The 24,974-nt window shown below is 45.5% G+C and overlaps 5 protein-coding genes across 5 annotated transcripts; 2 read left to right on the forward strand and 3 right to left on the reverse strand.

Moving 5' to 3' along the window:
• Positions 1-3,091, reverse strand: LOC117859954 (vesicle-associated membrane protein 727). The gene is made up of 6 exons (XM_034743157.2): positions 2,932-3,091; positions 2,536-2,763; positions 2,226-2,427; positions 2,011-2,131; positions 589-651; positions 1-496 (listed from the first exon to the last, which is right to left on the reverse strand). The coding sequence occupies exons 2-6, from the start codon at positions 2,723-2,725 to the stop codon at positions 353-355; spliced, it is 720 nt and encodes a 239-aa protein (XP_034599048.1). The 5' UTR covers positions 2,726-2,763; positions 2,932-3,091; the 3' UTR covers positions 1-352.
• Positions 3,092-8,994: 5,903 nt separating this feature from the next.
• LOC117860000 (kinesin-like protein KIN-5C) lies at positions 8,995-15,570 on the forward strand. Its single transcript, XM_034743208.2, has 22 exons — positions 8,995-9,174; positions 9,294-9,423; positions 9,887-10,045; positions 10,156-10,508; positions 10,589-10,727; positions 10,831-10,928; positions 11,011-11,167; positions 11,940-12,009; positions 12,086-12,162; positions 12,262-12,396; positions 12,472-12,583; positions 12,673-12,759; positions 12,840-13,015; positions 13,121-13,282; positions 13,389-13,496; positions 13,596-13,754; positions 13,829-13,912; positions 14,036-14,241; positions 14,333-14,434; positions 14,698-14,807; positions 14,901-15,052; positions 15,149-15,570. The coding sequence occupies exons 1-22, from the start codon at positions 9,116-9,118 to the stop codon at positions 15,338-15,340; spliced, it is 3,027 nt and encodes a 1,008-aa protein (XP_034599099.1). The 5' UTR covers positions 8,995-9,115; the 3' UTR covers positions 15,341-15,570.
• Positions 15,571-15,630: 60 nt separating this feature from the next.
• LOC117860004 (uncharacterized) lies at positions 15,631-16,413 on the reverse strand. Its single transcript, XM_034743211.2, has one exon. It carries the CDS (start codon positions 16,277-16,279, stop codon positions 15,704-15,706), a length of 576 nt encoding a protein of 191 aa, XP_034599102.1. The 5' UTR covers positions 16,280-16,413; the 3' UTR covers positions 15,631-15,703.
• Positions 16,414-16,565: 152 nt separating this feature from the next.
• LOC117860002 (uncharacterized) lies at positions 16,566-19,545 on the reverse strand. Its single transcript, XM_034743209.2, has 12 exons — positions 19,200-19,545; positions 19,042-19,106; positions 18,795-18,873; positions 18,646-18,664; positions 18,425-18,544; positions 18,050-18,119; positions 17,924-17,967; positions 17,599-17,640; positions 17,445-17,504; positions 17,267-17,334; positions 16,979-17,036; positions 16,566-16,886 (listed from the first exon to the last, which is right to left on the reverse strand). Exons 1-12 carry the CDS (start codon positions 19,517-19,519, stop codon positions 16,785-16,787), a joined length of 1,047 nt encoding a protein of 348 aa, XP_034599100.1. The 5' UTR covers positions 19,520-19,545; the 3' UTR covers positions 16,566-16,784.
• Positions 19,546-20,578: 1,033 nt separating this feature from the next.
• On the forward strand, positions 20,579-23,098 carry LOC117860003 (probable calcium-binding protein CML48). Its single transcript, XM_034743210.2, has 5 exons — positions 20,579-21,181; positions 21,953-21,999; positions 22,399-22,574; positions 22,671-22,689; positions 22,792-23,098. Exons 1-5 carry the CDS (start codon positions 20,794-20,796, stop codon positions 22,894-22,896), a joined length of 735 nt encoding a protein of 244 aa, XP_034599101.1. The 5' UTR covers positions 20,579-20,793; the 3' UTR covers positions 22,897-23,098.
• Positions 23,099-24,974: the final 1,876 nt, after the last annotated feature.

Here is a 24,974-nt window from a genome sequence, read left to right on the forward strand (position 1 = left end):
TTTGAGCCTTGAGAACACACCAAAGAGAGCTCTGCATTTACAGTGATTATTTATTGGCACCAGTACATAAGGTCCCGATTCCAAATAATAAGAGCTTGCATTTCGGAATGTACAGATAATAAAGGTCTGGTCATAGTGTCATATCCTTCTCCCCCAAAGCTACCACAGGTACTCCAGCTGCCTACAATCATCATATGAAACACGGCAAGGACCGCACGGGATCAACATCCGCTACACGATACCAATACCCACAAAATGACTGAAACACGATTTTGTGGCCATTCTGTGCATGTGAAACGGCGAACACATCGAGCACTTTTAAAAGAAAAAAAAGAGGGCGGCACTGAGTGCTCTAGCATTTGAATCCCCTGCAGACCATCAGCCAAAGGATAAGAATTAGAGCCGCGATGGCTCCACCAACCATCAGCTTGAACCTCAGGTTCTGAAGCCACATCTTTCGCCTCAGCTCTCTGCCATGCCTGTGGAAGCTGTCAGCCTGTAGCAAATTTAACAAAAAAAAAGTTCTCAGTCAAAATCGACCATGGATATTTACGCACAAAATACACACATCAAACATCGAGTAAATACCTGCGATTGTAAGGTCTCTGTCTTGCCCACCAAAAGCTCAATCTTCTCACCACGATCCAATATCTGTCCATAAGTCCAGCACAGTCAGAGACTCATAAGAATGGCCCAAACATTAAAGGTAGAACTTCTGATTAAGTTTAAATATATGGAGCTGTGACTATTTATTGCAGTACTTAATCTCCTGCTGAATGCAAATTGCAATGAACACTGGAGATGGATTGCTGACACACTACAGTCTCCAGCTATGTCCCAAAAAAACTTGCCATACTGGCAGGTGGAAGGCTTATGGGATAAAAAGTAGGCAACCTTCCAAAATAAATTTCTAGATAGAACAATGAAGTGATGAACAGGTCACCACTAATCATTTGTCAACAACAACATTGGCATGTCCTGGTCTAAAAAGATTCTGCCATTACCAGTTCAAACTGTACCTAGTGACAATAGTAGATGTTCCATTACTTGTTTATAAATTGTACCAAATATATCCACCCAGTGTTCATGAATTGCTTCTTAAGTACTTATTTATGTACAGGAAAGTCAGATTTAGCACACAGAAATCTATCTTACAGAAACTTCAAAAACACATTGTTTCTACCAAGCTGCATGTATCTGTGATCCCCTAGCTATCGAGAAGGTTTTCATAAAGCAACTGGTTGCTAAAACACAAAACGAAATGAATTGTGCTCAAAATAACATGATATTGTCTCTATATATGTCATTTTTTAACACATAACCCAGAGATTGTAAGCATATAGTACAGCAGAGTTCAGAGCTTAATCTGTGCAAAGTATTTGCTTGTCAGCAGTGAAATGCATGCCCATGATACCTCTCTGGATGGTAATTATTAAGCCGAGCACAAACCTTCCGAAAATAATTCCTAGATAGAACAATGAACTGCGCACCACTAATAATTTGTCAACAACAACAGTGCTCAAGTCTAAAATAGGAGGACAAGATTCAGCCACTGCTTGTTCAAATTGTACCTAGTGACACTACTAGGTGCTCATTACTTGTTCAAGTTGTTCCTAGTAAAACCACCAGATGTTCATAGACTTCATCTCATGTAATTATTTATGTAGAGTAACCTATCTCAAATCAAAGAATTAAAAAACCATTGTTTCTACCAAGCTGTAGGTATATGTGATCACCACACTATTGAGAAGGTTTTACATTGTATGTCAACCCCACTTTATTGATAAGGTTTCCCAATTGTGACTGGTTGCTCAAACACAAAAGGAAGCTAACTGTGCTAAAAGAACCATGGTATTGTCTCTAAATATGCCATCTGATCAGAACAGAGAAAGTATAGGCATAAGGTAAAGCATAGTTCAGAGCTTCATTTGTGCAAAATTTGCTTGTCAACAGTGAAATGCGTGCGGCATGATACCTCTCTGGATTGTAAATAATAAGCCAAGCACATACCTTCTCAATATTATCCATCATGATCCCTTTGACCTCCGACAGGTGGGCTTTCACCTTGGAGAGCTTGTTAATTTCCTCCGGATGGTTAACACAATACTGCATATGATCCTTCAACCTCGGGCTACAACGATGAAATACAAACACTGATCAGATACTCTTGCCTTTCATGGGACAGAACATAAAGGTCAAATCCAACACAAGCCACAACTTCGTACCCAAACTCACGATCAAGGTTGTATGCAATGCTGAACCGGTCTTCGAACAGAAAATCATCCTCTTCCGCGTCATCAGCGAGCGGGTGCTGCCCCTCCTCGTCGATGCTGGAGCCATACCGCTGCATGAAGTCTTCCCTAACCCTCTCTAGGAAGACGAAGGGCACGCTCCGCCCGGTCGCCTCATCAGCAACCACTAGGAACACTACATCAAACAGGCAGCATGTGCACAATGGTGCCAAAGTCAACTCACGGTTGGACACCACAGCGTAGAGGGCGCAGCAATTAAAGGAGGTGGGGAAAAGCACGGTACCGAAGCCGCGGTCGACGAGGAAGTTGAAGGTGTGGCCATCGCAGGAGTAGGTGGATCTCGTGCTGTTGGGGGGCAGCTTCTGGAGGCACTGGACGGCGACGGTGCTGAAGTTGCCGGAGAAGGCGGTGTGCTCCGCCAGCACAACGGAGCCCTTGGCCACGAAGCTGTAAATCAGCGCCTGCTTGTTCATGGCGCCCGGAGTCGCCGGCCACGGACGGGATAGAAACCCTAGGACGTAATCAACAGCGGCAGGATCAGCACGCGGATTCACTCACCCCAAGGGGGAAGAGGAATTAAACGGAGATTAGCAATTCGATCGGATCTCGGAACGGGCGAAGGTCAAACTTGGAGAGGACGGGAGGAGGTCAGGTGGGCGTCGAGAGGGAGGGGGCGAACCTGCGAGAAGCTTCTCCGCTTCGTCCCCTTTCTTCTTCCTCGGGCGATGAAGAAGGGGGGGAGGACGGATGGAACTCGGTGGGTGGGGGATTGATTAATCCGACTCGACTCCAAGTTTTGCAATTGCCTTCGTCGCGAGTTAACCTCCTTTGACGATATTACGTATTTGCCCCTGGCTGCCTGCGTAGAAGGCTGAGACTCTGCAAGTGGGTCTAGACGTCCAGTGACCGTGAATGATAATAGTCTTCCTACATCAGCTTTTCTGCGATTTCTCAACTCGTGTGTTCTCAAAGTCCAGGCGTGCTCTCCCCCGCCGCCGTCAAGGCCTCCCACGGCTCCGGCGGCGGCGGATCCTGAGCCACAGCAGCGTCTTCCCGGCGCTTGTGCTTGCTTGGGGTTGTGGCAAGGGACCAGATCCGGCCCCCTACGCCCGCCCCTTCCTCCTTGCGCCATCTCCGCTTGTCTCTGATAGCGCGGCTGTGCTGGGGTCGTTGGAAGGGGGCGCGGTGACCGCCGATGACTGCTCCTTGTGCGTAGGTGCGCCATAGCGGCCGGCCGTCCATGGATTTTGAGCGCTGCTGCGGCTATCGTCCTCGCGTGCCATCCTGGGAGCATGCTGTGTGCTGGTGCCCGAGGCCTCTTTGATCTGGCTGTCCCGGCATCCCTCCCCCGCGCTTGGGGATCTTCTTGATGGATGCCGTCAGCCGTGCTTCGCCGACTCTTCACCGGGGCCGCGCAACGAGAGTGTCGCGCTCGGTGCGCGGGGGGTGCCTTGCGTCTTCGCGCGGCCCTGGCAACGCCCTTGCCGTTTGATCGTGGTGTCGTCTCCTGTGCAGCGAGAGCGCCGCGCCTGGTGCGCGGGGAGGTGCTTCTACCTCCGCACAGTGCGACAAGTGTCTTCGACTACTGCCTTGTCGGCTATTGCAGTGCCCATTGGTTCATCAGTGCCCGCCATATGTTCTTGTTTGCAGCCGCCACCATGGCTTCACTAGTTTCCTGCAGCTTGTTCCTGCCTCGTCCCCGTGCTCTTTGCTTGGCTTGTTTCTGGCCGCTAACTTGATAGCTCTCCCCCGGGCTTCCTTCCCCGAAGCTGCATGGGTTGGCAACATGCATGAGAAGCTGGTCTCAGCTTGTTGCGGGTGGTCACGGCAAGCCACGGGCGTTGGGCATTTGGTCGGGACCTTGGCTTTTGTGGCAATGACATTGTTCAGGTGGGGGTCTTCCCTCCCCTCTGGTGCTTGCGCTTGTTTGCGAATTGGATGTCTTCATGCGCAGGATTGCAAAGCGGCGGTTCCTACCGGCTCTCGGCTGCTTGGCTGCATTTGGTGTTCCTTGAGCAAGGTTGATTGCCCCAACAAATCCTCTAGTGCGGCCATGGGTTTGTGTGTGCTGCGATTTGTAATCTTTTATGAATATGTATCCTAATCATCGCCTCTTATTTTTAGGAGCGTATCCCTGATCTTGTAAAACTACTTTGATGGAATGAAATTTGTTCCGGTGGGCCTTTTTAGCCCCTATTGATTCCTCAAAAAATTTGTACCCTAGCTAAGACGCTCCATGCCTCCATTCCACATATGTACTTAGGGGGCATTTGGTTCCTCGAGTTAAAGTTTAGTCCATGTCACATTGAATATTCAGAGGCTAATTATGAAGACTAAATATGAGTTAATTATAAAACTAATTGCACAGATGGAGGCTAAACGACGAGACGAATCTATTAAGCCTAATTAATCTATTATTAACAAATGTTTACTGTAGCAGCACATTGTCAAATCATGAACTAATTAGGCTTAATAGATTTGTCTCGCCGTTTAGCCTCCATCTGTGTAATGAGTTTTGTAAATAGTCTACATTAATACTCCTAATTAGTATCCAAACATTCGATATAATAGGTGCTAAAAATAAGCAGCCGGAACCAAACGCCCCCTTAGGACTCTAGGACAATCAAGTGGAAGCACGTGTGCTACGGCAATTCAAGTGGGGGTACATGCTCCTCAGTATAAAATATAGTTACTTAGATCCTATTTGGATCACTTATGATAGAAATTTAGTCTAATAGTTGCCTAAACTTAACTGCCTTATTATTCTATACCCTATTTGGATCCCAAAACTAAAATGTAGCTGGAAGACACAGAAAAGTTCATTTTACCATTGTTTTTTTCATGTGGTGCCAAGGGATAATATGGAGGTGCTCTAGTCATTTCTTGCACGGTTGATTCCTTTTTACTGCTTTTAATCCCAAAATAGATGGGGTTGAAGGGTTAATAGACTGGTTTTATTTTAACTTTTAGTCATCATGTTTAGATCAACTATAATGGATTAAAGTTTACACTTAGTTCCGGATACGATGACAACCAGGGCGGACCTAGAAATCTGCTAAGCCCCGGACTGATTCTATTGTATGCGGGTGAATCGGGCGGATATGACGACGACCGAGGGCGGCTCACTAGCAAACGCGTCCCGATCTAGCCCCAAGCCCGCATGCTCAACATGTGGATCACCGAGATTGGGTTGACTCGGTCTAGTTCCATGCTCCTGATCATTCTCGATTTGTGCATGGAATTGGAGCGCTGCACTCTCTCTTGTGGGCATCCTAGACGGTGTCAAACCAGTTACCAGTGCCTGGGAGCTTAACTTCGTTGTGCAGATCGTGGTTGCAACAGAAACACAGATTAGCGCAAGATTTGGGACCAGAGAGTAGTGTGAAATGTAGCAGCAAAAACCTTTAGAGTGTCTCCAATGGTATGAGCTAGTATTAGGGGTGTTTGGATACGAGGTGTTAAACTTTAACAGTGTCAAGTTAGATGTTCGGATACTAATTAGGAGAACTAAACATGAGCTAATTATAAAACTAATTGCAGAACCCTGTGCTAATTCGCGAGACGAATCTATTAAACCTAATTAATCCATCATTAGCAAATGGTTACTGTAGCACCACATTGTCAAATCATGGACTAATTAGACTTAATAGATTCGTCTCGCGAATTACACTCCATCTGTGCAATTAGTTTTGTAATTAACCTATATTTAATACTCCTAATTAGCATCCAAACATCCAATGTGACGGGTGTTAAACTTTAACACCTTATTGCCAAACAAGGCCTTAGCTCTAAAAAGTTAAATATGGAGGAGAGAAAGTAGCATTGAGTATTGTGATGTGAGAGAGAAGTGCATTAGGAAACGTTCGAGACTATCTCTTATCTCCACGCTAGTCTCTTTCTTTCCCCACTGTTCAATAAGTAAAATATTAATTCAGCTAGCTCTACGCTCTTAGAGTAACGTCAGGTTCAGACATACATGTCCCAGTCGAACTTCACCTTCTGTATTACTACTAGTCTCTCCTCAGTCCTCTCTCCTTTCCTCTCCTCTCCTCTTGTCACTCGACTTCCCCTTCTCGCCGCCTTGCATCCACCGACCCGAGCTCTCCTCACCGGAACACCGAACCCTAGCGAGAGACAGAGAGATCGGGATCGATGGCCGCGAGGAGGACCGCTACCGCCCAGAGGTGGCCTCTGTAGCAGCGACCAGTGGCCAGAGATTCCTCATCGCGCTCCCGACGTAGGACCGCCAGAGGATGGTCCGAAACTTCGCATTATGTTTCTCGCATCCGTGTGTCGTAGGAGAAGGAAGTCGAGAGCAGGGATATCATCGGGTCAGAGATGAAGGAGATCATCCGGTCGGAGGCAGCCGATATGAACTCTGAACTAGTGGTGGTTTTGGATTGGGAGGCAGCCGATATGAACTCTGGACTAGTGGTGGTTTTGGATTGGGACGTCGCGGTTTGCATTTGAATTTTGTGGTTTTTAGATTACGTGTGTTGGCTCTCTACAAGTTTGTTCCTAGTGATTTTAGGTAAAGAAAAGTGGTATCTTGTTATTTCCCAGTGCAGGAAATTTTTTGTCCTTGCTCTTTTCATCCAAAACGACACCTTTAGCAAAGTTTGCGCATTTATTTGTTATCTTCTTGAATTAGCAATTCTGTATGGGCCAATCGTCTTTTAACTGTGACATGCTACTCTCAGTTGGTTGTACTAGGTTTTTCTGGGTGTACAAAAGTAGAAATAAGAATTACAACAGTTGCCCACATTCTCTAACCTCTGTTACTAATGTTTGCTTTTGTAAATTTATAGCGCCGCAGTACAGGAAACACAATATGACTTGATGAAGTTTGTGGGGAGAGCCATATCTGTCATCGGAATCGTCAGCCTATGTTACTATTTTCTTTCACTAGTTTGTTTTAGGTGCTCCTAAAAGGTATTACACTACCCAACCATTATATTTACAAACAATGTATGTCTTTCTCAAGGACAACCTATTTGTGTCTTGATAAAACATAAACAAAATTCACAAATTACCATGTGTTATGACTTATACATAGATCTTGGAGTACAAACTGATCATCATACATGATACATGCATGTCTTTTTTACTCCTCCTTGATAAACATATGGCCTAGCGAGGATGGGAGGTTTTTTTACACTCCACTTGATGAGGAAACAAATGAATGTTCATGCACAACAGGATATTATTGTTGTGACATACTGTAAATAACTATAGATTTGCAATTATTTGTTAGGACATGTATTTTTTACAAAACACTAAAATAAAAATATAAAAATAAAAAGCCCAGGAGCGCTTTCTCAGCACCAGGAAGAGGGCTGAGGCCGCATATCGCCTTGTCGCGGCAGTCGAGGACGATAAGGATGTAGTTGAGAAATTCAAGAAGAAGGGAGCAGGTGGTCCCGGGAAGAAGATGGCGAGGAAAGTGGAGGTAGGGGCAAACTACATCGAGCTCGTCAAGAAGAATAGGGTCGCCGCGACGTCGTTCCGCCACGTGCCTCGAGACCTCTTCAACCGCGTCCCCAAAGCGCTTTCTCCGGAGAGGGTCGAAGCTCGCCTCCTCGCGGCAGACGGCGAGCTCCTCGATGAGTACCAAAAGAAGGGTTGCGCATACGTGGAGGTCTACAACGGGTTGGGGAGGAGGCTGATGGGTTGATCCGATAGAATAGCATACAGCCTGCTGCTGCTGGGCCCAGGAAGCGAAACTTGCCTGGCGAGTGGGTCAAGGCAATAGGTCTGCCAACAAAGCGTGTGCGCAATCCCAATAGCTCAGGTTGTGTTGTACGTGCATTCCTTTTTGTCTCGACAAGTTGGCGTGCGATGATCATCTGAAGAGCTTCATATAGTGACCGAGCTGGGATAGTTACAACCTGCTTGATGTCGTGACATTTACAAACTATTACCAAATATATGCCTTGCAACGGGAATCGTATGCGCCATGAAAATAAATTAGTTTGTGTTGAAATATTCATTATCATCACATAATATTTAAGGAAGAATTAGTTCTATAGTATCTAGAAAACATTTCGGAAAATATCATCACCGGTGCAATGAAAAGAGCAATTGGAGAAGGAACCACTAAAAATGGGAGTAACGGCGCTTGTGCACAAGGAATTTGGACGTTTCTTTTTCACCCTTGGAATTAGCTGTTTGGGCAAAGGAGAAAACCCTGTCCATTGTACTCCCCTCACACACATGGTTGTAGTGTATGTTCTCTTAAAGAAAATTCAGGGTGCAATAGACAATTGGTCACCGAAATTTTTTTCACTCTCCCAAGAAAGGGCAAAGGGACACTAGCGGTTGGTAGAATGGTAAATTGACCCATAAGTTCCATGCAACTGAAGAGCTTCATATGATCATTTGAAAGACTACTAATTTGGAATTTTGGTGGAAGGAAATGGTTTTTGATGATCTAAATAGACAAAATCAAAATTTTAGAAGCTAAATTAAACTCAAGTTGTTGAAGTAATCTGCATCTAACTGTTTGTTTTCGACAAGGAGAAGTAGGAAACAAACCACGGCCCATTCGGCAATTCACACTTACGAAGCGCCGCCACCACATTAACAGGCCTTGTTGGGCCGAGCCCAGTTCACACGACACGAACCACCTCGAGCGTCGCGACCCGTTTGGATCCAACGGCTGGGACGGCGGGGCGCGGCAGCATAAATCTCCGCCGCACCGCATCTCGCTGCTGCTGCAACCCCCAAAATTTCGAATTCTCCCTCTCCCCCACCGCACCCCGCTCCTCCCCACCCCACCTCGCCTCCCACATTTTGAAATCTCCTTCCTCCGAGCCACCACCCCCCTCCGCCGCCCGCCGCCCTCCTTCGCCGCCGCGCTCGCCATGTCGTCGCGGCACGACAAGGAGAAGGCGGTCAACGTGCAGGTCCTCCTCCGCTGCAGGTACGCGCCGCCCCCAACTGCCGTTCCCCTCCCCCCTCTCTTCTCTTCGCGCGCCGGCGAGGTGCCAGGTCGCCCCGCCCCAGATCCGCAGCGCTAACCGCACGAGCCCCTCGCTGCAGGCCCTTCAGCGACGACGAACTTAGGAGCAACGCGCCGCAGGTCGTCACCTGCAACGACTACCAGCGGGAGGTCGCCGTCACGCAGACCATCGCCGGCAAGCAGTTCGACCGGGTCTTCACATTCGACAAGGTCTCTGGTGCTCTCTCCGCCCATTTCCGACCCCCATTTCCCGAGATCTGATAGGTTCAATCGCTGGGTTTGTTACCCTCACCCCTTTGCTGGGCTGCACTTGGTTCTGCTGTGATGATGCTGTGGGTAGTGCTGTTTCAGTGTGACGAATTCAAATTTTGAGTGGCTGTTGCGCTGATTGAGTGGTCACTAGGGGTTGATATCTAGGGTAGCTTAATAACTAGAGCTGTTGCTTGCATCCAAACAACCTCAATGTGCAGTGGAATTGCTTAGCTTGTGAATTCGATCAGTTACATTTCACTATAGACATCTGGAGCACTACTGATATACTCTTATTTAATTCTGCTAGTCTAAGTGGTCTACGCTAAAAGTTAGTGCTAGTGCAAGTGGCCACGGACTTTATTTTGTTTCAGGTTCGGTTTCCAGGTGCAGAGTTGTAACATGCAGTACCCTTTTTTCCCAGGTTTTTGGACCGACAGCAAAGCAGCAGGACTTGTATGACCAGGCGATTATTCCTATTGTCCATGAGGTCTTGGAGGGATTCAACTGCACCATATTTGCGTATGGCCAGACGGGCACAGGAAAAACTTATACCATGGAAGGAGAGTGCAGGAGAGCCAAGGCAAGTCTACACTGCTGAAGCTCCATTTCATTACCATATATTCGTAGGTTGCCTTCAAGTTTTTCAGGAAAGCCAGTGCACTTATGGCTTCTTGTCTTTGAATGTTGCAGAGCGGACCAAAGGGTCAGTTACCTGCAGATGCTGGAGTCATACCTAGGGCAGTGAAGCAGATCTTTGATACCCTGGAGAGGCAGAATACTGAGTACAGTGTTAAGGTCACGTTCCTGGAGCTGTACAATGAGGAAATCACAGATCTTCTTGCACCCGAGGAGATATTATCTAAGGTTGCTCTTGAAGATAGACAGAAGAAAACCTTACCTCTTATGGAGGATGGGAAGGGTGGAGTGCTTGTTAGAGGTCTTGAGGAAGAAATAGTCACGAATGCGAATGAAATATTCTCTTTGTTGGAAAGAGGATCTGCAAAACGTCGCACAGCAGAGACACTTTTGAATAAACAATCTAGGTTAATCTCATTCACTGTCTTCTTTTCAAATGTACTGCTAAGACATACTTAAGTGCTCATTACCACTCCTAACATTTCAGTCGGTCGCACTCCCTTTTCTCAATCACTATTCATATAAAAGAGTCAACCCCTGAAGGAGAAGAACTGATAAAGTGCGGGAAGTTAAATCTAGTTGACTTGGCTGGTTCTGAGAACATCTCTCGTTCTGGAGCCAGAGAGGTATTGTATAGTATAACTAGATCGAGTGCTGCTGTTTCATACCTTCATCTATAAGTATCAATTCTATAGCATTCTAAAGTAAGAAATTTCCTCTTGATTATAGGGCCGTGCAAGGGAGGCTGGTGAAATTAATAAAAGCTTGCTTACTTTAGGCCGTGTGATCACGGCGTTGGTAGAGCACCTAGGACATGTTCCTTACAGGTAAGCAGCATCAGTTAATCATGTTATTGTGTCTACAGTAATTGCTCTTTGTTAACATGTCTGAAATTTTCTTGTCTTTCAGGGACAGTAAACTCACAAGGTTGCTACGCGATTCATTAGGAGGAAGAACAAAGACTTGCATTATTGCAACTGTTTCACCCTCTGTGCATTGCCTTGAAGAAACTTTGAGTACATTAGACTATGCACACCGGGCGAAGAGTATCAAGAACAGGCCTGAGGTTATTTGGCTTCACTTTCTCTGATTTACAGTCAATGTGTTCATGATTTCTGTTATAGTTTTGTGTACAATGTAAATCTTTTTATCCTTATTCTGCTAGAGACTAGAGAAATGTTTTTATGGATGTTTTCTTAAAGCCATGATTGAGAAGGCAAATGGCAGATCAAACTTGTAGGCATATTGGATGGAAGTTTTGTGTTGGGATACATATAGAATGGGCTTTACCATGTGAATTTAAAGATAATAATGTCCAGAAAAAAGAGAAAACATATATTCAGTTTCACTCTTTATTTGCTTATCCAGCCAACTATTCAGCCCTTCTTTTAGTAGTTATGCTGTTGCAGCTACATTAGGTGATCTTCTCGAGTGAAAACTGTGTCCATAGGCTTGTGGTATAGAATGTTAGGCATGAACTGTAGCTGTTGTAGTCTTGACCAGGCCAGTAATTTGTCTGCTTGTGTAGTTTAAACAAAATGTGCTGCTCTCTAATATTTGTTCTTGTTCCTAACTTTTGATCTATCTATTTGTTTCTGCATTATTGTCATCTTATTTAATACTAGCATCGCACACTGATTTACTAGTGGATGCGTTTGTGGCATGCGTTATAAAAGAACGGCTTTCTCAACATGGTATCCAATGGGTAGTTCAGATAGAAATTTGCCAGCGTTATTCTAAAAGGATCCAAAGCCCAAAAACTCTCTTTTGGCAAAGCTCAATGCTGCGGGTATCCTTGTTGACATGGGATAAGCTTCTTATATCTTTCTATATTGCAGGTCAATCAGAAAATGATGAAATCAACATTAATCAAAGATCTTTATGGCGAAATTGACCGACTTAAAGCAGGTTAGCAGTCTCACAATCATTGCATCTCATCAGGATGGTGACATGATAGCCTCACCATACCTTGTCTACTTCCCAGAGGTATATGCTGCTAGAGAAAAAGTCGGAGTGTACATTCCCAAAGATAGATATCAACAGGAGGAAAATGAGCGAAAGGTAGTGTTCAACTTAGCATGAAGTTTTAAAGCTATCTGCATATGAAACAAATTTTTAACCCTTGAAATGACTTATTCTTTCTAATATTTCCTTATCAAGGCAATGGCTGATCAGATTGAACAAATGAATGCTTCTTTGGAAGCAAATCAGAAGCTAATTAGCGATCTGCAACAGAAGTATGATTCTGAACTTCAACATTCTGCTGATTTGAGCAAAAAGCTTGAAGTGACAGAGGTGAGTTGAATTTCCTTTATTCTGGTTACTTTAGGGTTACTTCAACTATATTCTTATAGCTTTGTACTGTGATAGAAATGTCTGGACCACACAAGCAACCTACTCTCTACAACAAAAGAAGATCTGAAACAAGCACAATATAATCTGAGGGAGAAAGACTTCATAATTTCAGAGCAGAAAAAAGCAGGTATCATTTTATATACATTGTCCATTCCAGAAATCCATTTAGTCGACGGCTGTAGGTTTTAACATTGACCTATCTCGTTCTTTTGACAGAAAATGCTTTAACACATCAAGCTTGTGTTCTGAGATCAGATCTGGAAAAATTTAGTCGTGATAATGCTTCACTCTATTCAAAAATTGGTAAGCGTTTTGGACCATCTCTGTTAGTCTTTCTTAACATTGTCATTTGTACTAACATGATATTTATTATGGTGACATAGCTAGGGGGGACAAGCTAAGTGCCACAAACAGGTCAGTTGTGAATACATTCCAAACTGACCTTGCTTCGAAGTTGGATGTTCTATCCAGTACGCTTAATGCATCCATAGACCAACAAAACAAGCACCTAAAGTCCGTGGAGGACTTGTGTCAATCTTGTGTTGATTCCCATGACAAGGTACATATTATTGAATATTGAGTTGGTGTGCCCAATTCTGGACCAAATTACCTCACTCCATGACTTCATATTGTATGTTAACTATGATTGTTTGAACATTTGAAGGCCACTTCTGAGCTGAAAAAGAAGATTTTGGCTTCAAAATCATTATACTTGTCGCATATGGAAGCCTTCCAAAATGTTGTGCTACTACATAAAGCAAGTGCAAATGCCACACTTGAGGATATATCATCACTGTCTGCTGCAAGCTGCTGTAGTCTTGACCAGGCAAGTAATTTGGTTGCATGTTTGGCTTAAACAAAATGTACTGCCCTCTAGTATTTGGTTGTAACCTTTGCTTAACCTGTTCTCGTGGCAATATCCTTGCTCACAGCTACTAGCTTGTGTGGAGGGAGAGGCAGAAAATATATTTAGTGATATCCAGAACTTGTTGACCACCCACCGAAGTGAACTGACACACTTCACTCGAGAATTAAGGGAGGTCAGTTATAATCTCTGTTGGTTTCACACTTCACTGCAGATATTTAACATTTTTAACTATGACCAGCTCTTACTCGGAGTTTGCTCCTGCTGTTTGTAGAGTTTCCTAATTAGCTTGGACAGGACAAAAGATATGTCTACCTTTATTATTGGGCTATTCAACAAATATGTTGAGGAAACCTCAAAGTTGCATAGCCACTCAAACAACACTCATGAAGCACAAATGAAAAGCATTGAAGATTTTCAGATGGCTTACGAGGTGAGACATCGATCCTTCTTTTCACTCACTGGCAAAATTTGGTTGGTGTATATCTAATACCATCGCTGCTGCAGGAACAATCAAAATCAGAGGAACAGAAGCTTCTGGCTGACATAAGCAGCTTAGTGTCTAAACACATTACTCGACAAAAAGAGCTGGTGTGTGCATGCTCATGATTTTATTCTTGCATTCATTTTGTTAATATTGGTGGAAAAAAAAATCTTGGGGCCTAGTATCTAGGGTCACTATATTATAGGAACCTGATGCATGTTTTGCTTCAGGTTGGTGTTAGGTTGAATTCTCTGGGTGATGCTGCCCGTGGAAACAAGGCATTTTTAGATGAACACACATCAGCCATGGAGTGCGTCACAAAAGATGCCAAGAGGAAGTGGGAGATATTTGCAGAGCAGGCGGAGAATGACTGCAAAGTTGGCTCCAGCTCTTCTGCAGCTAAGCATTGTCGCATGGAAACCATGCTGCAGGAGTGGTATGTCTGAACAATCACATAGAGCTTTTTGTTCATTCTCTCATCCATGAAAATTGGATTATCTGAACAATCTTTTGCACTTTGTACCCAGCGCGTGCACTGTTGACTCTGCTGTTCAGCAATGGAAGAAGTCACATGCTGCTGTTAACGATCTCAGCAAAAAACACGTCGCTGAAGTTGAAGTGCTTGTCAGGCAAGCAGATTATTCCTGTTTACCTTCAATTCTTAATGTGCCAAGCCAAAAAATTCATTTAGCACTTGTTGATAATCACTACTTCCTTCATGATTTGTATTCCAACACATAATCTCAGAACATAAGAATGACCTTCTCAATAAAATGACTTTGTATCGTAGCAGATAAGCAGGCAAGATGCAGTAGCAGTAGGCGAGCATTACCTCTGTTTTCAAAACTATGTACTGGCCTTAAATATAGCTTGGCTGTTGTTGATTTTTCAGGATGGCAGTTGAGAACAATGAGCAACATGAAGTGGAGATTGCATCATCTCGAACCATGGCTGAAGAACATGCATCCAATAGCAGCAAGGACATAACCCAGGACATTGACAGTACTTTTCTTGTCACTCAATCTGATAATCTTACTCACACTCCTAGAGTTTCCCTATCCGATCTGGAAGTCTCAACACGTCAATTTGCTTCAGATCTCCTGGACGAGGCACGCAATTCAAGTTTGAGAGTAGTGTCAACGGTGGAGGCTCACTTAGCAGAGCTGCAACAGCTGCAAGAGAACCACTCTGGCCAGGCTGCCAGCATCAACACGCACGCTGACAAGGCTTTCCAAAGCAGCTACAAGGTGAGACTGAGATCTGTTGAAACATCAGTGACTCCTTGTGCGTTGCATTTACAATTGACATCTCGTCTGAACCAACTACAAATGCTGCTGTTGCAGGACTACGAGCCGACTGGTGTGACTCCGGTTAGGTCTGAGCCAAGCGTGCCAAGCAAAGGCGCGATCGAGTCGCTGCGGGCGATGCCCATGGAGACCCTAGCGAACGAGTTCCGCGAGAACCACCCGTACGAATCGAGCAAAGAGCCCAAGCCGTCGCTCATCCCTCGTTCGCCGCTCGCGACAATCAACTGAGAAGACGGAAGCCACCACCACATCCCAGTGTGCAGTGTAACGTAATCTTATTTGTAGGGAGGGCATCAATTTGCCGGTATTGGTGTCCTTGTGCTAGGTTAACTTGTGGGGTGTGAGCTGCCTTAGCTTTCCCCCGGTGCATTTCTCCTTTCCCCATTCATCATCTGTATCATCGTGTTGTGTGATACTGTTACTGTGGATAATCAGAAATTTGCCAAAATTTCTTTGAATCGCATTGGAATCTGAATGTTGCATTGCGTTGTGCAAGCAATTGCCGAGGTTTTTGAGCATGGCACAAATAAGCGACAGCGTTTCTTACTAGAGATGATTTTGGGTACAGAATCTACTAGTAGTAAGTAAAATTCAGGCGAGGTAGAGCTGCATCTCCGAGCGGTTCTCCTGCTCGACCACCTCGAGGAAGACGGGGTCGACGGTGATGTGGCTGTCGATGCGGACGGAGAAGGGGCGGGACCAGAGGAGCACGGCCGCCTCGCCGGCGATCTCGACGGCGGCGTCGAGCTCCATGTGGCGGCGCGCGACGTCGGAGAGGATGGAGCGCGCGCGGTGCGCGAGCTCGACGCCGTCGAGGCGCGCCGGGAGGTGGAGCAGGCGGCAGGAGGTGGCGGGCTGCCCGCCGGCGTCGAGGTGCGCCGTGCCGAGGTGCGCGCCGCCGTAGGTGATGGAGACGGTGGAGGGCCCGTAGCGCACGGGCACCACGTTGGGGTTGGTGGCGTGCACGGTGAGGGTGAGCCCGATGTCCAGCGCGGCCGGCGCCCGGAAGTGGAAGGTGGACAGGCTGATGGAGATGAGCTCGAACCGTGGGTCACGCGGCCGGCACAGCACCAGCGCCGTCGCGGCGGCCGTCGTCGCCGCGCCGGCCAGCGCCGAGCCCCAGCTCCACCGCCGCCGCGACGGCGGTGGGGACGACGCGCTGCCCATGGCCCCTGGAGGGTTTCTTCTGCTGTGCCTGTGTGTAGGCGAGGCTTTGGTGACGGCGACCTGATCCAGACTGGATGGTTCACGTCAGGATCACGCTTTATCAATGACGTTGGTTTGTGAACCAATGGCTCCATTTGCCTCTCTCCGAGTCCAAGGGTTGATGAATCACTGTTTCTCCGGACTGTAACCGGCTAGCCTCTTCCTTCTCTGTCAATGGAATAGGCACGGTCTCGTACCCATTCGTTCTAAAAAACCACAGCACAACCCTGTTTCTTGGAAAGCAACATCACTCACAATCTCTTTCTTTTATTTTATTGACATGAAGAACATACAAGCTTGCAATATAACTTTACAGTTCAACCTCGGTCTACATAAAATCAGCTGTGCACCATTCAGAATTTGAGGTTCACTATTTCTTTTCTATTTTTGTAAACTGTAAAGAGAAAAATTTAGACGGTCTACACAAGATTACATATGAGCATTTGAGCTATGGCAGGTACTGGCACTATGAGCTTGGATAAAGGGCATATGTTGCCTTCAGGTACTCTATGATTTCAGCGCTTTCGAACATCTTGACTCCGGTATTTGGATCTTCGATGTAAGGCGCCTGCCAAGGCAGTAATACATACATATATCACACACTAGGCATCCAAATGAAGAATGTTCAGCGTTTGAGTGATCAACCACAAGGACACAAACCTGGAAAGTTCCCATTTTCTTGAAAAATTCCTGGCGCCTGGGGCTGCCACGAGCGCAGCTGCAAGGATGATTTTCAGTTACTAACACTCTTGTACAGCACAGATATCAACAGAAGGACTATGCAATGCCACTAAGATGCAGTTTGTCACCCTGTTGTTAACCTATGCTAGTACGATTAGCAATTTAGCTGCTTTATGAGAAACACCAAGATCATTTCCAGGTTGTGATGATGGCAGCATATTCACTGACTTATTTATGATTTTTTAGTTTTTGAGTATTTTCAAATACCTGTGTAGCAAATGCGGCAGTTCCAACTCAACGAGGGTCTCCCGTACTAATTTGCAGAATGGAGATCCCTAAGAAAATAGATCATCAGCCATGCAGACTCCAGAACTGGCACTATGCCGCAATAAATAGCAACAACGATTGTATATTATGAATAAGAAAATGTGCTAAAGATTCAGACCTCATATGCCCATATCTCTATCGGCTGAGGTGGAACTTTTGAAGCAGTATACGAATTTCCCTGTTAAGCAATGACAGGTCAGCCCTTGGTTTGAGCAAAACATTCAAGGGAAAACATGCAATGAACTTGGTTATATTGTTTATTCACAATGTACCTTTCCGATACGACCAAGCATAGCAAGCCCTGCCGTGATTGCCTACAAAACAGAGTTCAAAGTTCTAAGGCTTCGCAAAAGAAAAAGATCTAAGAACTGCACAACTGATCGCTGACAGGTAATAAACCATTCTACTCATCGAATATGCAAATACTGAAGCATATAGAAAGGTAAAAGTAAACACGTCATATATTCCTGGATGATTGGGCGCTATTAAACCATGTAATTTCTTCTTGGATAATTGGACATATACTTTTGGACCAATGGGTGTACTTAGCTAAGACATATCATATACTTTTGGATTATTGGTCACATAGTTACTTACTGTCAGTAGACCGAGTTTTAGCATAATTGGAACAGTTCCATCACCTGAAAAAACAAGCAGAAGTGAAGGAGCTAATGAGAACAACCCTGCAAGGCAATACTAAACAGAAATATGTCGAATACACACCATATGTATCAGCCAGGTATTGTATGATGTCGTCCGATTCATACATGGCGACCCCTGTATTTGGATCCACCTGCAATAGACGTGTATCTTATATAACTATAAGCACTGAACTGATTTTGCTTTGACCAGATAACTTTATTTTTTTAATTTCTTGGAAAATGTCAGAAGAACACCCTGTTCTCCTCAACGAAGGAAATATAGCACAGATGACAGTAGCACATTAACTCAGTCTGACAGTAACTCATCTCATCAAGGACTCAAAAGCCTATACACAATGGAATATTTCAAAAATGTAGAAGCGGGCGCAGTAGCAATAGAATATGTAAGTGCTCACGCACCACTGAGTATCAGAAGTCATATAGGATGGCGGCATACCATGTAAGGAAATTGTTTCTTTCCACCCATCTCGAGGACTTTCGGACGGAATGTTGGGCCTTTTTGAGGACAGGGATAGAACAATACATCCAGGTCCAAGACAGATACCATTTCCCTGACCTGCAAAATTTTTCATGGCGAATGCAAACAGCAAAATTGTTCACATACATGAAGAATGACAGCTGAAAAAAATGCAGATGCAGGAGATTGGAAATATTCACCTTTCGACAAAACGGACAACTGAAAATTTGGAAGAGAACACCAAGAATTGAAGAAAAGGAACAAGTCAGCACGAAGGAGATGGATAGGAGGCAGAAGGATATAAATATATATCTTTTTTCTCAACAGTCAACAGAATGGAAGGCCGTACCCTTCAAATTCATAAATCTCGATAGGCTTTTCTGGGCGTTTGCACTGTCCTATCTTTGATTCCTCCTTCACCTTCCAAGCTAGAACAAGAAACACGTTGTTGCACAGTACTTTATAATTGCTTATTAATAAGTAAACTTTATAGAACTACCGTGTCCTAGATAACTGTAGTGTGTTATTGTGCGTCATGTCCATGGTATATATGGTCATAGCGAAAAGCGAAAGAAATCTGAGCAAATGGAATTCACCTCCCAATTCCAGAGCATACTGGTCTGATGGTATCTCTGAGGGAGAAACAAGTGATGGCGAGTACCTGCCCATTGAATTGAAGCGAGCCGATAGGCGCATAGGGAATTATCATGAAATGAGGACGGTGGGCGAGAGAAAACGAAGGCGCGTCGCGTACCCGAGGACGAAGACGCCGGTGCCGAGGCGGAGAGGGATGGCGAGCGAGGCGCCGAGGACACCGCCCTGCTGGCCCTCCCTGACGGCGAACTTCTTGGGCTCGGGCGGCTTGAACCCCGGAGGCGGCTTGAACTCCGGCGGCTGCGGCGGGTCGGGGGAGGATGTGGAGGCGGCGGCGGCGGTGGTGTCCGGCTGGGCCCTGACCGCGACGAGGGAGGCGGCCCTGGCGCGCGCTGTGGCGGCGGCACTCGGGGCGGCGACGCGGCACGGGAGGAGGAGAGGCGCGCGGTGCAGCGCGGCGGGAGGAGCCATGGATTGCATTGGTGGAGCGCGACGGCGACTGGCGCGGAGGCGTGGGAGTTTCTGTGGCGCCTGCGCGGCGAGACGGAAGCGATTGGTGGTGGAGCCGCTGCCTAGCTGGAGTGAAGTGAGCTGGAGCACTGGAGTGGCCGAGTGGGTGGTCCACTCGATCCCTCGTGCGATCCGCGCCGCGGAGATGAGATCGGACGGGCGGGAGCAGATCCGATACACTAGGGTTTGATTGGTTGCCTTCCCTGGGCTCGCACAAGGGACCAGGCTGGTCGGAGCCGTTCAGCTTGTGAAACCATGCATGCACACAGATTTGAAATAGCAGATGAAAGATGAGTTTGAATGGTTGTCCTTTTGCATGGAAGTGGTGAGGTTACCGGCCGCTTGTCCATGAGGTCAACAAGCAACTAGTATTACATACATTTGCAAAGCATGAACACAATAATTAATGCCTGGACTAATTTGCATCTAATAATATGATTACATCTTTACAATCTAAACCACCAGGAGAGTCTTCTTTTTCTTGAACATTTTCCATAGACTGCCCTGCAGCCTCCCAGGTGGAGAAAACATAAGGAAATTAACAATAAAAATGGTAAGTAGGTAGTAGGTAAAATGAAAACGGATGAGCAATTAATAATTGAAAGAAGCTCAGAGATCATCATTGTAATGCGCATCCACTTTCGCCCCCGTGCACTTGCCCTCGCACTCGCCATCGCATCGCGTGAGTCTAGCTTCGAGGAAACGAAGGTTCTGACCGCACCCCGGGACTCAGGCTCCACGACCCCTTTTGCACGCAGCGGGCTAGACCTACCACCTAGTCCAGTCCAGGTAACCAATCAGCATGAAGTCGCATGCAGCGAACCAATCACCCGCTAGCAATCTCTAATCTCCACCATTGCCTGCAGTTTCTTGGATGTCTGCCACGCCGACGCCGTGCCCTTGGAACCCTGTCATTTCAGGAAAATGGAAGCTGACGGCAGCGGCGGCGCACCTGGTGCCTCATCTGGTTGGTTTCTTTTCCTACGCGTAGCCCGTACGCGGCTTGGTTGGTTCCTTTCCTTAGCCAGGTTGCTCACGACTTCCGCGTTCCCTTTCCTCCTCTTGCGGCTTCAACGCTTCCATTCCATTTCATCCATGACGCGTCGAGCAGCAGCCAGATAGCCAACTCCGCCTCATCTCCAGCACCCACCAGAGTGTTCTCCTTCACGGCACCCCAAACCACGACAAGCTCACCTCACCACGACACCACCCCACCCGATCCACCTCGTCCTCCTCCTCCTCCCATGGCCGACTACAACCGCTACGGCCACGGCTACAGCCACGCTCCGCCGCCGTCCGCCCCGCCCGCTCCCATGCCCACCACCTCTGCGCCGCCCTCCTCCTCCTCCGGTTACGGCTACGGCCAGGGCGGCTACCCGTCCGCCTACCCCCCTCAGCCGGCGGCGGGATTCGGATTCGGCTACGGCCCCGTCCCCGTCGCCTTCCCGCCGGGGACGCACCCGGACGTCGAGCGCGCCTTCCGCGCCGCCGACCGCGACTGCAGCGGCGCCATCGACGAGCACGAGCTGCAGGGGGCGCTGTCCTCCGCCTACCACCGATTCAGCATCCGCACCGTCCGCCTCCTCATGTTCCTCTTCAACGACCCGGCCTCCTCGTCGCCGTCACGGATGGGTAAGGCCATCCTCCTCCTCCACTCCTCAATACTTCTTGATTACATGAAGTTGCTAGGATTACGAAAATACTAAGATTCTGATTCCCAATACTGCCACCGATACCTGTTATATAGTATAAAAGTGGTTCCTTTTTTTTTCTTCGGAACTCTTTTTAACTGGAAATTTTCATTCCAATTAACCATAGACAGAAGCCAAATCCTTGGCTACAAAGTCCGTCATACAGATTGGAATACTGTCAACTATGTGATCAGTACACATTTTTTTACCTCTTGCGCCACCGCATTACAGTTTCTTATGATTACTTGGTGTTCAACTGTTTCTGATGAACTGTGTGCTAGCTACCTATTATGGCCGGAAGTGTGTCATTTCTGTCATGAATGCTTCAATTTTGTTCGATTTTGAATAGTTACTTTCACTGGGCAACTTCAATTTGGGTACAAGATTAACCTTACTAGTACATGCGCTCAAACCTGAAATTGTACAATGATAGCTTCCTGTATTGCTGCTTCCTCAGATAATATGGATGCTCAGGGACGCTAAGAAAATACCACGCTCATGGTAGTTTGCTTTACTGTTCCATCCTTTTTAGGCGATTTGTTCTTTTGGATTACTATCCTTCTGTGCCTGCACCAGTTAGAGACTTAGCATTCATCTCTTCCCTTTCTTGAAGACCTCTGCTGCAATTTGTTTTCTTCAATGCGACTACGGAATTTCACTTGTCGAAGTGGCATATGCAAGCTACTGATTTCATGCTGCTTCCATGTTGCAGGGCCAGCACAGTTTGTATCCCTCTGGAATTGCCTTGGGCAATGGCGGGTGAGTAATTGCAGAATTTGCACTTCAATTTACAAATGCAATGCACACCTGCTAGAGGTCTCATTGTGGTGTATTCCAATTTTTTATGCTACATTGTTTTTAGATCTACATCACTTATTGTAGCAAATGACATGCATAAAGTAGCACAGACCGTCAACTTGTCTTTCATTATAGAAGAATCTTATGAATTATCAATCGGAGCTGGCTTGTTATTAAGAAAAGGACAGTTGAATTATCAATCATGTTTCTGTGTATGCAACAGCTGGAGCTCCAATAAGAAGTCAGAAGGGAAAAATAACATCAGCATCATGCTCTGTTTATTTTTGCACTATCATCTAGCTGTTTTGACCCAAACCTAGTGGATCTTCTTATCAATTTATTTTTCATGCCACCGTCCAGGGTATTTTTGACAGATACGATAGGGATCGGAGTGGAAAAATTGACTCCCATGAGTTGACAGAAGCTCTTCGCAGTCTTGGATATGCGGTTCCACCTTCTGTCATCGAGCTTCTTATAGCGAATTACAACAATGGTGTGCCTAGAAATGGTGCACTGGACTTTGACAACTTTGTGGAGTAAGTAATTTGTTGTGAAAAAGAATCTTTCTATTACTTATCCCCGTTTCCTCCTCTGAGCATGTGACCTGACTTGATATCTTACTGCTTTTGTAGATGTGGCATGATTGTGAAGGTATGTTAATTTTTCTTTCTTGCATGCTACAGCCTACGGAGTGAAGCAGTGATTTCAAGTCGTATTTGCTGATATATCGTTTTACGTTCTCAATATGTGCAGGGTTTAACTGAGAAATTCAAGGAGAAGGATACCCGGTACACTGGCTCAGCGACCCTTACATACGATGGATTCTTGTCGATGGTCATCCCCTTTATTGTACCTTAGCCTTCTCTGGTTCCTTTCTTTAGACTCATCAGGCTGCTGTATATTTGTAACTTTCTAGTCATCATGATTGTAGTGGAAATGTTCTCCCCTAGTTTTGTGCATATGGAAATTTTTGTGACTTGTGATTTTTCAAATTGACTTGGTAGTGCATCCCGTTTGTTTTGGACATCAGAGAGTTTCATGGAATTTATGTTTTTGATTATTTCTGCTGCTGCAGCAGCGTCCTTGGATCCGAAATTCGTGTGGCAGCACATGCATGTGCACATTCGTTTGACCATACGTGCCAATCCCTTGGACCAGCAGAGTCATCAACAAAAAGCACAAGTGTGAAATCTTTGCTTCTCCCCTTTAGACCTACCCAAGTGTGCCCTTTTAAACAAGACCATGTCACATCATTGTGATAAATTCATCCTGATCACCAGATTCCTATTCTCAATCCTGGATACCAGCAAATAACGTGCTTAATCGTTTGTAAATGCTTGGTACATTTGTGATGAATGGAACTTGGGCCTCGGCTCTTGAACACTAAAGTGGAGACTGGCGTTGGGTATTAGTAGAACAAGATGGGGACCCTATATTGAGAAGAAATGAATAAGTGTGAGTAGAGGATACAGTAATGACACAAAAGATTTCTATAGGAGATATAGTAATAAGGAAGAACTAACTTTCACAAGGATATTAGTGAGGAGGGAGGGAGGGAGATCAATTCCGACAAAATAATGGATTAGTTAAGCAAAATTCACTACTTAGTTGGGAGGAGGATAATTTGGAGGGGATCAATTATCTTTCAAAGCTAATTATATGGGATAATTCACTACACCGAGCCGAGCCGAGCTCGCTCGTTATCCACCCCTAGCAATAGGCATTCCAATTTAAGATTTCAAACATTATTTCATCATTTAAAAGGTCTCACATGTAAAAAGTCGGACCCATATTAGACTCAATAAGAAAGGAATTCGATGGGATCCACATGTAATGGAGGTTTGAGGGTTCGGCGACCGAGTCACTTGTTTTACATAATTAGAACATGTGAAGGGCTGCCCCCCCCCCCCCCCCTGTTTTCAAGCTTGAGTTCCTCCATGGGCTCTCGCTACACTTATTATGATGCAAGTTCATCCTGATCATTAGATGCATATTCAATGTTGAATGCTAGCAAATAACATGCTTTATCGCTTGTAAATGTTTGGTGCATATTTATGATGACTAGAACCTATGACTTGGCTCTTGAACTATTTAAAAGAGGTTGGCATTTGGGTGAGCAATGATTAGTGATCATTAATGTTTTCCTATCTTTGTGCATGGGAAAATGTATACTTCCTCCGTCCCAGAATATAGCAACGTTTAGACTTTTTCAAAGTCATTTTTTTTTTCTATTTTGACTATGAATAGCAAAATAATCATAAAGACTAATAATATAAAAATGATGTTAGTAGATTTATCGTGAAACTAACTATTGTAATATGTAATATCATGAGGCACAAGAGGATTATTATAGGAGACATAGTAATAAGGAAAAAGTTCACTTTCACAAAAATAGTAGTGATGATGGATGGAGGGATATCAATTCCCACCAAAAATGGATTAGTTGGGTAAAAAACCACTAGCTAGTTGGGAGGAGGATAATTTGGAGGGGAGTAATTAATTGTCTTTCAAAGATATAGAGTAGTGCTTAATTATATGGGACAAACTTGGCTTATGTATAATCTATTACCAGTATAATGTACGTAGTAAGATTTAGAGATCCTGTGGTTGGGCACCCTGGACATGCCCATCTATGGCTTTACCTCTATATAAACCACACCCACTACACATGCTCTCCTACTTCAGAAGACCAAGAAATAAGTTGGAACACAATCACTAGATTGATTGGTATGAGGAACAACCATTGCGGTGGCTTGGGGTACACGATGGTCTTCTTCGTCGTGTTTCTCGTGTGCATGGACTGGCCTGGAGATGCTACTGCAGTCAACTCCATGTCATTGAGTGGGAGGAAGCTCACTCTGAAATTTTGCACAGTAAACTCTTGTGGCTTCTTCAAAACTTGCTACTGCTGTCAAAACCTGAATCCACATCTTTGT

The sequence above is a fragment of the Setaria viridis genome, chromosome 6, assembly GCF_005286985.2.
Source record: "Setaria viridis chromosome 6, Setaria_viridis_v4.0, whole genome shotgun sequence".
In the NCBI taxonomy this organism is placed as follows: domain Eukaryota; kingdom Viridiplantae; phylum Streptophyta; class Magnoliopsida; order Poales; family Poaceae; genus Setaria; species Setaria viridis.

Coding starts and splice junctions, on each gene's coding strand:
- LOC117860003 (XM_034743210.2), top strand. CDS start 20,794: ATGGCCGACTACAACCGCTACGGCCACGGCTACAGCCACGCTCCGCCG. Junction 21,182..21,952: donor CTCGTCGCCGTCACGGATGG/GTAAGGCCATCC, acceptor TCCATGTTGCAG/GGCCAGCACAGTTTGTATCC. Junction 22,000..22,398: donor ATTGCCTTGGGCAATGGCGG/GTGAGTAATTGC, acceptor GCCACCGTCCAG/GGTATTTTTGACAGATACGA.
- LOC117860002 (XM_034743209.2), bottom strand. CDS start 19,519: ATGCAATCCATGGCTCCTCCCGCCGCGCTGCACCGCGCGCCTCTCCTC. Junction 18,120..18,424: donor AGAAACAATTTCCTTACATG/GTATGCCGCCAT, acceptor CGTCTATTGCAG/GTGGATCCAAATACAGGGGT. Junction 16,887..16,978: donor AGAAAATGGGAACTTTCCAG/GTTTGTGTCCTT, acceptor CTGCCTTGGCAG/GCGCCTTACATCGAAGATCC.
- LOC117860004 (XM_034743211.2), bottom strand. CDS start 16,279: ATGGGCAGCGCGTCGTCCCCACCGCCGTCGCGGCGGCGGTGGAGCTGG.
- LOC117859954 (XM_034743157.2), bottom strand. CDS start 2,725: ATGAACAAGCAGGCGCTGATTTACAGCTTCGTGGCCAAGGGCTCCGTT. Junction 2,132..2,225: donor AACCTTGATCGTGAGTTTGG/GTACGAAGTTGT, acceptor TCATCGTTGTAG/CCCGAGGTTGAAGGATCATA. Junction 652..2,010: donor TGATGGATAATATTGAGAAG/GTATGTGCTTGG, acceptor ACTTATGGACAG/ATATTGGATCGTGGTGAGAA.
- LOC117860000 (XM_034743208.2), top strand. CDS start 9,116: ATGTCGTCGCGGCACGACAAGGAGAAGGCGGTCAACGTGCAGGTCCTC. Junction 9,175..9,293: donor CAGGTCCTCCTCCGCTGCAG/GTACGCGCCGCC, acceptor CCCTCGCTGCAG/GCCCTTCAGCGACGACGAAC. Junction 10,929..11,010: donor CTAGGACATGTTCCTTACAG/GTAAGCAGCATC, acceptor CTTGTCTTTCAG/GGACAGTAAACTCACAAGGT.